The sequence below is a fragment of the Trachurus trachurus genome, assembly GCF_905171665.1.
Source record: "Trachurus trachurus genome assembly, chromosome: 2".
Classification (NCBI taxonomy): Eukaryota; Metazoa; Chordata; class Actinopteri; order Carangiformes; family Carangidae; genus Trachurus; species Trachurus trachurus.
The window spans coordinates 15,168,854-15,182,555 of NC_139914.1; the positions used below are offsets into that span (position 1 = coordinate 15,168,854).

At 40.8% G+C, this 13,702-nt stretch overlaps 1 protein-coding gene across 1 annotated transcript in view; it reads left to right on the forward strand.

The window, feature by feature from the left end:
* Positions 1-13,702, forward strand: part of LOC310999082 (dystrophin-like) — a gene marked incomplete at its 3' end in the record, with an annotated part of 346,130 nt that overhangs the window by 208,475 nt on the left and 123,953 nt on the right. The window contains exons 10-15 of the mRNA XM_083989398.1: positions 2,565-2,693; positions 6,413-6,508; positions 6,877-6,975; positions 8,816-8,997; positions 10,295-10,442; positions 12,151-12,270. Coding sequence (XP_083845524.1) covers positions 2,565-2,693; positions 6,413-6,508; positions 6,877-6,975; positions 8,816-8,997; positions 10,295-10,442; positions 12,151-12,270 — 774 coding nt within the window. The remainder of the gene's footprint in view (positions 1-2,564; positions 2,694-6,412; positions 6,509-6,876; positions 6,976-8,815; positions 8,998-10,294; positions 10,443-12,150; positions 12,271-13,702) is intronic.

Below are 13,702 nucleotides of genomic sequence, written 5' to 3' on the forward strand. Positions count from 1 at the left end.
GGAAAACAAACTGAATCTCAAAAGCAAACACACTCCAGGCGAGAGCTCAGTTTAGCTAATTACTTAATTTAAGTGTCTCTTTTCTCACCAAGCAGAAGGATCCACTTGAAAGTTGTGTATGTATATAGAAAAAAATACAGTTTTTTGCTTCAGTGTCCTACAGCCTCTAGATAATTGCAGCACTAACAAGATTCAGTTGCATAAATTAAGTGTCAACAGGCTACAATTTAGCTGTCCTGCTATAGACTTGTAGCCACTACCTGCTGGACTGGAGCGACCAGTGGCTAATTTTGTACTAATAGTAGCCCTGTCAATGTCACAAATATTAAAGGGACATTGTGTAACTTCTCCAGTTATCTACTCACGAAAATCGATTATTTGGTTCTTCAGTCTGTTTTTCATTAACCAGTAATCCCCCCATCAACAAAGTGAAGTGTTCCTTTCAGCTCTGAATGAGCCGTTCATATCATTCATATCTCCATGGAGCGGGTAAGCTCGGTGCTGGCTGCCATGTTACACTGATGCTGCATTCACCTGCAGTCGGGCAGACGGCCGTCGCTAACAAACCAGATGTCATTTTAGTCACAGAAGTCCAGAGAAAGACGGTAAAACAATACCACATCGCCATGACAACATGTTGTCACGTGTATTGTTTTGCCTCGTGCTGACGGACCACTTGTTTACATAGAGGCTTGTTTAGCCGCTACGTGCAGTGGCTGTCGTCGGTCTGCTGTCTGCCCAGTTTCAGGTGAATGCAGCATGAAAAATACGACTGAGTTGCTTGTGATATACAACCGCAACGCTGGATGGGAGGAATTCCTACACAATGTACCTTTAATTATTTCATCGGTCCATGGGATATATATATATATATATACAGTATATATATATATAATATTTTTTTCTACAATTACCTATCTAGAAAATCAGTTATGTCCAAAAATGAAATAAAAACGTTGACGGTGTATGATTTTCTTTCTCCCTAATTATTTTTTTACTTTCCTTCTTTCTTAGAGGTGAACTGTCTTCGTAACTATTAAAGTAATATTTTGTGCAATCCCATTCTATATTTCCACCAATTTTTGATAGGAACCATATTCCTGTTGGTGTTGTCATAGAAGAGCCTTTCTGAGATCAGATGAAACTAGAAATCTTGTTTACTAGCCAGTAAATAACAGGTTCTGATAAACTGCCAAGGACTTCACTTCTTTTACTTTTAGCAAATGTGGCTGAATGAGCATGAAACAAGAAAAAAACTAGTAAATCTGGAGACTTTGAAGCGTAACTGACAGATGCATAGTCTATCAGTTGCCGTCTGAATGCGTGTGCTGCTGCTGCATGACCGAGACATGCGGTTTGTTGAACAGGAAGTGCTCGCAGCTTTGACCCTGTGCTGCAATTGTCTATTTTCCATTCTGTCCACATGCACATCTGTTATTCTCTCTGTGTCGTCTCTCTCATGTCTGTGCTATAAACCAGCAGGTTTCCATCCAAAGAGTTTTCACTAATACTGAAGCCTTAAATTTGGAAATTACAATTCCTTGTCAGATTATGTCAGAATTTCTGACTTCTCAGTGGGAAATGTATTGCCTTTACAAAACGATTTTGCTTTTGACGAACTACATTTGATAACAAATATAACTGCTAGTTGTTCTGCTGATAAATGTCGGTCTCAATCATTTACATTCATATTTTATATACTAAAATAAATGCTAATGCTAACTTGACCAGCTACAGCAGTAATATTGTGCTAACACATGAATTCATCAGTAACAATATGATAAGTTATTAACAGTCATAATGTTATCCAACTCGATAATAACAATTATAAAAGTCATAAAAGTTATCGAAACATTGAGGATGTAAACTAGCATTAGCTACACCAGTTGTGTGTTTGTGTGTTCAATATATAGATTTAAAGTTTCATTTGTGAAAGAAGGAACATTATTTATAATGTAGGCAGTTATACAGTTTAACTCTATCTTGCTTATTTTAACTCATCTGATTTACCTTTAGTTAATTATTTTTTTAAATTATTAATATTAATTTAAGAATATAACTTTTTAGAGCATGACATTTAAATATATTTACAATTCTACAATTACTACGATTCAATTTTACAATTACAATTACTACAAATTACAATTACTGAAATTTGCCCAACATTATTTTTTCTCATGAATGTGTATTTGACACTGTAGTGACAGAAACCTAATCTGTATTTCAGTTTTTATTTTGTCTATGCTGTTTTCAAAGTTCACCTAAAAGTAGCTTTACATTTGGATGGAAACAGAGCTTACGTGTGATTATTCATGTTTCTTTTTTCTCCTCTTTTCTGCTTCCTCTTTCTTTGCCTCTCCTCTTTATCTTTTACCATCACTTCTTTTGTACTGCCTCTCTTTTTCTTTCCTATTTCATTTTCTCTCCTTTGCAATTTGGCTTTTGGATCTTTCGCTCTCTGTTTTGCATTCTTTCGCTTCTCTTTTTCTTTCCCCCCCCCCACCTCTTCTGTGGCATCTGCCTCCTTCCTCCCTCCTCCTCCTCTGTCCTGTTCCATCTCTCAGATCACAGTGAGTGTGGCTCAGGGGCGGGTGCAGAGTCCCTCCTCTCAGACTCGCTATAAAAGCTGTGCCTACACCCAGGCTGCCTATGTCACGTCGCCCGAGCAAAAGAGGAGGCGTTGTACTGATCAGGTCCGTGTCTCTCTAACACTCCATCGCAAACGTCCATCTGTCTTTGCATACTTTGGCTGCATACTTATTATTGCATTGTCTGCTTTTGTTTGTATGTGTCACTGCAACAAAAATGTCCATCACAAGTCTCCCATTCCACAATACCAAAGTCTTCCAAAAGGCTTGGTTAATCACTTTTCTTTCTTGAACAAAGGAACTCGCTTCAAATAAATAGTGTTGTGAAATATCTTCTATTGTTCATGTAGCTGTGATGAGTAAAACCCCAGAGAAAAACCAAATTGTAAGATTGAAAATGAAAAGGATTTTGCGGTGTTGGACATTTTTTTGCATTGTGCGTGAGTTGAATTCAAAGATTGAATGCTAAATGCTTATGGGGTGTGTGTTTTTATCATCAGTGATACAGTGATTCTTTAGACAATGTAGGTAAACAACATTGGGTATTTTACTGAAGAGGTGGATTGATACCACTATTTATTTAGCTTAGCAAGAGGATTAGGAGAATGGCTCACTCCAGAATCCTAATATCCACCTACCAGCCTCGTTAAATCTCAGATGAGTGAACAAAAACAATAATGAAATTTTGCACAATAACACATTTCCTCTGGTAAGACTCTGACTTTTGTGAAAAATGGTTCATGTCTGTCAATTCAACCTCTGTGTCTGGCCAGGGCCGTTGTATAGGGGAGAAAGGTTCTAGGGGCCCAGTGCCCAGTGGGGCCCCACAAAAAACCCCAGTAGTCTAATCTTTGTATGACTGATTTATTCTGGATAAAACCCTGACTAATACTCATAGTAATGCTGCATTAGCATCAAAACAAAGTAGGCTAAATAAAAAATGATAATACATACGTAGTCTAAGAAAAAAGTGGAAAAGTTAGGGGGCAGGGGCCCACTTTGGTATTCTTTCAGGGGCCCCAGAATTCCTAGCAACGGCCCTGGTTATGACTGTTAGCTGTGTACATATTTAATGTTATCATAAGAAAATATAAATACCTCACTTTCTTCTGCAAAGTAAATAAAAAATGGCAATACATATGTACAGGGCCGTTGCTAGGAATTCTGGGCCCCCTGAAAGAATACTAAAGTGGGCCCCTCCCCCTGACTTTTCCACTTTTTTTTCTTAGACTACATATGTATTATCATTTTTTATTTAGCCTACTTTGTTTTGATGCTAATGCAGCATTACTATGAGTATTCAGTGTTTCCCACAGGTTTAAAAGGAGACTATGGTGGGTGGTCGAATCGTCGGGGGGGGGGGGGGGGGTTGGACCGTATAAGTTTCGCTTTTACCGCGCACTGCTGTCATGCATGCGCGCGAGAGAGAATGCCAATACGGAGCAGCGCTATGCGGAGATGAATGAACGGAACGAGATTGCATTGCTGGAAAAAAAAAAGAAAAAAGAAAAATCTGTTTGTGGCGGATGTAATTCCTTTGTGGTGGGGCCCCACTGGGCGCTGGGCCCCTAGAATTATCATCACCTTTCTCCCCTATACACGGCCCTGCTTACGTAGTCTAAGAAAGAAGGGGAATAGTCAGGGGGGAGGGGCCCACTTTAGTCTTCTATTAGGGGGCCCAGAATCCCTAGCTACGGCCCTGGGTCTGGTGAGAACTGTTAAAGATTCCTCTCTAAATCTCTCAATAAAAAACAGTTTTTGTCAATAAAACATACGCATGGATGTATGTAAATATTTTATATGAATTTTGGGGTTTGAGTTTGTTTGTTTTGTGGGAATCCACAGAGGTAAAAAAACAAGACAATTTGCTCCTAGCGCTACAGCTAGCAAGCTAATCTTCTGGTTTTCTTTTTAATTATTAAAAATGTTTGAAAGAAGACATTGATAGTTGCTAATCCAAACTAAAAGTTGCTCTGTTCATCATCACCTTCCCAAACTTTCCAACCTCTCCTCTCTGATCCGTCTCCATTAGCCTCCGATACAAACATGAAACGTGTGCGTCTACCTATCATGTACTATTTGTCATCCCGTCTTTACTCCTCAGCGTTTCACACCGTTCAAAGCCGTCAGCCGGCGCCGCGCTGCTGCTAAATGTGTGTCATGGTTTCCCCTCACATTCACAGACTGATGTCAGATATTTAACGTGCCAGCGGGGCGCTTGACTTAACTTTGGCTGGCACCTGAAGGCGTCTCAATGAGGAGAGATTATCTGTCAGATAATCGTTATTCAAGCGCACCAGCTGTTCTTTGAAACACAGGATGTAGAGCAGAACTCAGCAGGACAACCCCGGTATTATCACAACTGCTGTTTCTTTCACAAATGTGCAGAGATGAGTCAACATTTGACATCACAGCGGCTTCATTTTTGTCATAATCTGCCTTTAAGAACCTTTCTGAAGCCACTGTTGGATCATTGATTTTCTCTATAGGGAATAAAGAACTTGTATTAAACCGCCAGGGACCTTAAAGGGACAGTAGCATTTTTTTTAAAGTGGGGTTGTATGATCTCCAAATAGCCCCTAAGTACTTTAATTGCAGTAGAAGACTCTCTGCACTCCTCCTGTTAGCAACGCCAGCCCATAATAGCCCTGCCCAGAGATTTACAACATACAGTGTTGTGAACAGACCCAAAGAAACGGCCTATTTTCACGGCCTAAAAGAGGTTTTACCTGAAAAAAAATACACAGTTCCATTGTTCACTATAATATAATTTTTTCCAGCCCTTCAAAGTGCAGGATACAACCCCACTTTAAACAATGCTACTATCCCTTTAATATGTGGCATTTATTCTATATTTAGGTTAGGTTAGGTTAGTTTATTGGTCTCCACCAGGGAGAAATTTGTTGCGGAGACAGGGAACATGTTGCATACATAAAAAACACATACAGTACAAAAAGAACATCAAGTTAAAAGACTGGTGGAGTAAACAGACCACTGGACAATCCTGCACATGCAGCAAGCCGACGTGAACGTCATTCACATGCATCCACACCGCTACTCTAACTGTAATCATAAATATACATTCATATCAGCATCACATAACCTCAAACATACATTAATCCATTCACTCACATATGTCCATAGTTTGACTCATAATACATTCATTTCCATACACAGCCTATGTTCGTATACATATACAGAGACATCACAATCATTTCCTGCTGTTGAGAAGCTTGGTTGATACAGGCACAAAGGAATGTTTGTATGGATTGTGCCTGCACAAGGGAAGCCTAGATCTCTTTCCAGAGTTCAGGAGAGTATATTCACTATTCAGCACATGAGAACTATCTGTTAAAATGGCATTTGAATGTATTCTGCTGCAAAACAGGTATAAAGAGACAGAGGAGAGTGGCACAGACTGCAGCAGTTATCAGCACTCTGGATGGGCTTTGTGTTTCTTGTTATCAGAGCAAGAAGGAGGAGCACAAAGATGAGATAAAAGAGAGAAGTTGTTAGTGTCCAGATCAGCAGCAGGTACAGAAAGAGAGATACTGGGAGACCCGGATTGTCAAGGTTGGACAAAGGCCAGAATTGCTCCTCAGCAACACTAACGGGCCTCTCCTCTCCTCTCCTCATCTCTCTACCATGTTCCATTCTGCCTTTTCTCCTCCTCTCCTCTCTCTGCCTCCTTCTCCCAACTTTTAACTTTTATTTCTTTGTTTCATTCCTTTCTCAACTTCATAACCTCTTTCTCCTCATGTCACTTTTCCGTGATCATCTCCAAACATCCCATCATCTTCATCTTGGACCCTTTCCCTGTGTAGTTCCTGTCCCCGACCCAGGAGGAGCTGCAGCGCGGTCTCAGTCCTCTTCCTCCGGGGTCCACAACCCTGGAAAGCTACCAGGCTTCTCTGGAGGAGGTGAGGGGCTGATACAGTATGTCACACATCTGATATTAAAAGGATAAGTTCGTATCATTGAAGTGTTTCAAAGGAGGTTAAATCGAAAGCAACTGGACTTAGTTATTTGTCTAGGAAGACGTTTCACCTCTCATCCAAGAGGCTTCATCAGTTCATGTAGCAGCTGACCAGGCTGGGACTGACCAGTCCCAGCCTGGTCAGCTGCTACATGAACTGATGAAGCCTCTTGGATGAGAGGTGAAACGTCTTCCTAGACAAATAACTAAGTCCAGTTGCTTTCGATTTAACCTCCTTTGAAATACTATGACCTGGACAAATGAGAATATGCACCGGCTTATCATTGAAGTGTATTGTGATTAAATTTGAAGGTGTTGACGTGGCTGCTGTCGGCTGAAGACGGGCTGCAGGGCCAGCCTCCCATCTCCAACAATGTGGAGGAGGTAAAGGAGCAGTTCCACACACATGAGGTAAGGCCTGGCATAGCAACACATTTGTTATACTATAGTCCCCCCCCCCCCCCCCCCAGTTGCCACGACAATTTGCAGGGGTCACGCACCCCAGGCTGAGGCAGACATTAACGTAGAGAAAGAGGTTGATGTTCTGCTTCAGCGCTGGTCTCACATTTTGGCTTATTGTGAGAAAACAGTAGCTCCTATCACAAAAACAAGCAGACCGCAAGCGTCCAGAGGACTTCCTTAACGCTTTGATGTGATTTGGTGTTTCTAGAGTAAATGATTTGGAAAATCTTGCAAGTTAAAACCAGGAGTCCCTTCGGCTTGTCTCAGAAAATCTTTGTATTGGAGTCAATGGGGAGCAGGGAGGGACCTGGTTGTCTTTCTGCTTAGAATCTCAAATGTTCTGCAATAGCAGCAGTGTACAGTTGCATTATGGGAAGTATAGTCTTGCTAGGGACCAATCCGTCTCTTTAAAGGCCCCATGGCATGAAAAATTTGATTTTGGTTATTTTTTGGTGCTTGGGGGGGTCTTTGGGCCACGAATATACTGCCCCATGCATCAAACTGGTCATAAACGGAGAAACACACACCTCCCATTTGTAGGAACATTCTCTTTAAGACGAGCAGATGGCACTTCCTCCTTTCTGTGATGTCACACACAAGGTAACTCCGCCCACCGTGACCAGTTGTTTTTTTTCAATTTTTATGAATGCAGCTTAGGTTTCAGTTACTTGCCTGTGATTGGCCCGACCACATGCCACTCAAAAACAGTGAGCCAATCAGAGGAGAGTTTCTCATTCTCTCTTCTGATTGGCCAAATGACCTGTGCCTGCTAGAGCTCCAGAAAGAGGCAACAGAAAGGGGCAATGTAAACGATATTAAGCAGATCACAGGTACTCAAAACCAATGATACATCATGTTAGGGATATCAGCAGGTAAATAAACCCAGAGAAAAGTACACAGCATGGGGCCTTTAAAGTCCTTGTGAGTAAGGAATTGGTCCTTATAGTCCAGGCAAAATAGCGTTTTCTGGCAGACTAATTGTAACAGAATGTTTTTCACCATCCATCATTTCTATGAGGCGTCCAGAACAACATACTAAAAGTCCTAAGAAATCCTAGTTGGGGAAATATGTTTAATTCTCATCAATCCAACATTGATTTACTGTATAAAGTCTATGGTGCTGACAACAATACACCCCAATGGGGCTATTTTTTTCCTTTACTGCTATCACAATGCAACTTTACACAATGAAAGTATCTATGAAATGTAACATTTTTTGTATTACAAGTTTCTTCTATTCTTTCTATTAGCTTTGTACCCATTTGATGCAAAAACATGTTAGCAAATATTGGGGAAACACATGCTAACAATGCTAATGTCATAAAATAGAATGAACATTTTAATTTCTAGCTTCCTGTAATAACAACAGAGCAGGAATAATATGCTTGGTATGGTTTTTTGCTGCACATAAACACAGAAAAGGCCGTTTCTTTGAGGGCACAGGGCTGAAACAGCACTTAGCAGCTGTTTTATAGCTTAAACTCTGATGGATGTGGACTCAGACAAGCACTGACTTACTATCGACTTTTATTCTCTCAAAATTGAATTAACTCTGATTGTTTCACTGTGTGAGACTCTGGAAGGATCATATATGAGTTAAGCGCTCAGAGGAAATGGATCAAGCGCCAAGGTGAGAGGTGGAAATGTATTTTGTGAGCAGTTATTGAATGAAGTGAGAGTGAGAGGAGTGCTGGGAGGTACTTCACTTCTCCTGGGGAATAAATTAGACAAAATAAAGGGGCGTAATTGTGGAAATGTGCGTGAAATCTTATTGTGAGTCTCTCATAAGGGCTACATGGTGGAGCTGACCACGCACCAGGGCAGCGTGGGCCGGGTCCTCCGGGCCGGAGCGGCGCTGCTGGCCGAGGGGAACCTGACGGAGGACGAGGACTCGGAGGTTCGGGAGCAGATGAACCTCCTGAACTCCCGGTGGGAGCACCTGAGAGTGGCGAGCATGGAGAGACAGAGCAGGTACATGCAGAAAACAGAACATATAAGGAGACATTAAAACACTCACCAATGTTCTGTTGCCACACAGTACTATGTGCTGCTACTATGCTGCGCCGAAAGCAAATTCTGCTTGTCGTGCAGTCCTCAATAAATGAATTGAATTGAATTGAATTGAATGTAACAATAAACTAATAATGTTTAAAGCAACTACAAATAACAATGCAATGCAAGATAAGCATCTTTACAATATTACGTCTAGAGGTCATGGGAAATGCAGTCTTCATTCCAGCAAAGCACTACCACTTTTGACCACAGGGGTCGCCAAAATCAACACAACATGAAAGTTCTTAGTAGAAGCTTTAATAATCTAAATAGTCGTAAATTTACGACTTCATTCTCGTAGTTTGTGATTTTTTTATTTGTCAATGTGGCCCGAATACTCCATCGTATGTAAGAATGCTGAATCACAGGCTAATAAAACGGGTTAGCTAACAGGTACTAGCTATGCTAGCTATCAGTCAAAATGGATATGAAGCAGTCAATCAAATGAACATAATCCAGTGTATTTATAATTAGCATAAATGATGCAATAAATGTAAACGTATAAAAGAAAAGGCCATCTTGTTGTATTGGTTATTGTTTGTTTATTTTTAGGATCCCCATTAGCTGATGCTGTAACATCAACTGTTGCCATGACATCAGCTCACAACCTGTGATGTCATAGGTTTTTAAAAGCAGTCCGTCAACAGGATTAAAAGGAAATGGATTCAAGTTCTTGAGGTTTAAATATCCAGATGAAATAATTTGAAGGAAGATGCAAAACAAATATACAAGAAACTGTCAAGGTGTTGTGTCATTATGGTCAAACGCCCCAGAGTTGAACAAATACAACAGGGTCAAGGAACAAAATGAGCTACAGAAAATATATTCAGCATATTCAACATAACGTGCAAGCTCAAGAATATACACAGTCATTTAGATAATATCCAGAACAGCACAAGCCAAGATGGTTTCTTCTTATATTTCATTTCTATCTTCATTTTAGCTTCTATGAATGAAGCTAACAAAGAGCAGCGGCCTCTAATTAAAATGAATGAAATGATAAGTGACACCCGGCCAGAGTTAATTAACTGTTGAGCTGCAGTATCTTCTGTGATGATCTTGTGTTGATTAAAGCACGAGGCCGTGCAGACACGGCCCGGACTACCAAACACCACTTAGACCAGACAGCAGAGGTCTGTGCTGGACTTGACAGAACTGCTTTCTGATAAATGCTGCACCCCCCCCCCCCCCCCCTCTAACCCTAACCCCCCACCAGGCTTCATGTGGTCCTGATGGAGCTGCAGCACCAGCAGCTGCAGCAGCTCACCGATTGGCTGGATGTGACCGAGGCTCGGATCAAGAGGATGGGGGCTCAGCTGGGTCCGGACCTGGAGGACGTCAAACACCAAGTGGAAGAGCACAAGGTCACAATACTCTAATGTTTTCAAGGGTGAACCAATTAGAAAGAAGTGAGGTTGTATAACTCAGTTTTGATTATTGTTATTTTGTCATGTGCAGTATTCCATCATCCATTGTAATCATTCCCAAAAGCTTCCTGCAAAAAAAGATCCATTGCTCATTTTTTATTGACATCATTTCCTGGCATAATTATAAAAGAAATCTTGTAATGAACATAAAATACATTTAGAGTTCAATCAAATCAAATATCACAGTATATATTATCCTTATAAGAAAATCAATTATTCAAATCATTCAGAAATATTTAATCAGCAAAATAGCAGAATGGCTCCAATAGGAAGAGAATGAATAAAAAAAAATGTAGATAATGCAAAAACATTGGCAGTCCTACTCTTCTATCAAATAATACAGATACAGACTTGGGAGCAGTGAGAACTCTGGAGATGGACTTGAAGCCTTGAGATTGTTGTTGCTTTTTAATTTAGTTCCATTAATTTCTAAAATTCTTGGACAATTCTTTGCTCTTCTTTCTCTTCTCCATGGTCAAAGACGCAAAATACAAACGTTGAATGAACATTCCTCCATTTATTGCGGTTGCCAGTGTTATTTCTATATAACCTGCACCTGTTGCTTGTCACAGATGTGTTAAAATTAGTGCTGTCAATCGATTAACATATTTAATTACGATTAATCTCATGAATGTCATAGTTATCTTACGATTATCGCAAATTAATCGCACATTTTTATCTATTCTAAATGTCCCTTTAATTATCATTTAAAATTTTAGTGAATTTACTTTCCGTAGTTGAAAAGACGTATCTGTAGCTACATGCTGACAAAGAGTTAGACGTACAGACTTCAGAAGTCCGACTAGCAGTGGCCACAGCTTATGAAAAATCTACAAGTTCACTAGTCACAAAGAACGTTAATCTCACGATAAAGAAATTGATGCCGTAAAAATTGGTTTGCGCTAACGCGTTAATAACGCAATATTTTTGACAGCACTCGTTAAAATACAAATTTAACAAATTAATCACGTGCTTGAAATCCAGTTATTTCTTCCAATTTTCAAAAGGTGCCAATCATTTTGTACCATCCATTGTTGGAGCATCAGATTTTACTTTTACTTTTTATTTTCAACATGCACACACATCCATGACTGTACATGGATGTGTGCATGTTGAAAATGGTTTTTAAAAAAAAGTTTGTGCTTTGATAGAGGAATAAACTTTAACTTTATAGCATTTTAGTTTAACATTGGCTCATCCAAGGGATATATATATATACAAAAATACATACAACTGAGTCATTTTATTTGCTGTAGAAGCCTGACGGAGGCTACTGAACGGGACTGCTTCAGGAATAAACTCTCCATCTCTACATCAATGTAATTGATTGCAGCGTGAGGCTGCGGTCGGCAGCCACGTTCTCTCCGGCCATTTATCTGACGGTTTTCTACATCTCCGATGACAAAAACAAAACAAAACAAAACACCAAATTAGCAGAGTGTTTGCAGATTGTTGTGAGAAACACGGACCTCCTCTCACAGTGAGAGGCAAGGCCCTGTCAGACTGGATTCAGCACAACAAGCCAGCAATGACAATTAGCCAACCTAGAAGCTACTTTAATTAAACTCACCAGTAAATCTCAGATTGAACGACATGATAAATGGATAAAACGCCGTTTAGATGAAATGATGTTTGTGTTTTACAGCTTCTGCAGGAGGATCTGGAGCTGGAGCAGGTGAGGGTGAACTCTCTGACCCACATGGTGGTGGTGGTGGACGAGACCAGCGGAGACAGTGCGACTGCCGCCTTGGAGAGCAAGCTTCAGGTGAGGGAATAGTGCACTGTAAAAAAAAAAAAAAAAAAAGTGTTAAAGGGATACACAACATTTTTTTTTCGTGTCTTGCCTCACTCCCGAGTCCATGACCAGCAGATAGACACCATCCTTTCTACTGTGCGTGCAGTAACAAGGGAGATAGAGCCGTATCGCCGTAATTAGCTTAGCTCAAACACTGGAAGTGTATGGGTAGTGTTAGCCTGCCTCCACCTAAAGTCATCAGAGAAACTCTTCAGCAACTCTAAACGGACCGATCTTGGTCTCAGAGCTGACAAAACTCTCCGGTAAGGCATCTTGAGCGGTCAAATGCCGCTAACGGGACCAGATTGGTCAAAACGGAGCAAAGACGGTTTATTTTGGTTCAAGCTAGCTACACCGAGGGTAGGTTAGCTTCCTGTTTCAAAGTAAAAGCACAAATTCTATCGTCATGGTTTTCTGTATGTAAAGGGCAACGGGTGTTTTATTTTGTGAAAGTAACAGGAAGTGCGTTGGTCACAACAGCTAGCTTGAGTAGCGCCGAATTCGTCCCAACAAAATAGTAAACAGCTGGTATTTAGACAAATTAACGACACACTGCTGATCTAAACGGCTACTTTCTCACCTAAACATGTTTGAAATGTTGATAAAGTGATATATTTACAGAGTTTAGAGCTAAAATGAAATCAGCTTCTGACTGCTGATTTCAGCTCAGGTAGGAGGCAGGCTAACACTACCCATACACTTCCAGTGTTTGAGCTAAGCTAATTAGCGACTTTAGGTGGAGGCAGGCTAACACTACCCATACACTTCCAGTGTTTGAGCTAAGCTAATTAGCGACTTTAGGTGGAGGCAGGCTAACACTACCCATACACTTCCAGTGTTTGAGCTAAGCTAATTACAGGCGATACGGCTCTATCTCCCTTGTTACTGCACGCACAGTGGAAAGGATGGTGTCTATCTGCTGGTCATGGACTCGGGAGTGAGGGAAGACACGAAAAAAAATGTTGGCATATCACTTTAAATATACTCATAGGAAGACACATGGCTAATATTGCTTTTCTCACTCACTATTTAACTGGAGCAGACTCCAGAACGGTTTCCCAGGGAGAATAGACTTAACAGATAGTTTTGTCTTCGGTGTTGTGCACTAATTAGACCTTGGCAGCGAAATGTGTGTGTGTGTGTGTGATGTTGTTTACGCTATAAGTCATCACACAGACTGCAGCCAGGAGTCAGACTGTTGCTGCGTGTTTGTGTGGTTAATTCTCCACGCCTGTCGTACCATCTGATGTACGGGGCCGTAGTTCCCCTTGTTAACTCTCATACACTGCAAAGAATCTGACTAACATTACAACTTTCTAACGCGCCAGCCTTTGTGTGGTTCATACGGCCGGTGTCTGAGGGGCCCTAGGAAATACATGGAGTCACACAGTCGACACAAGGA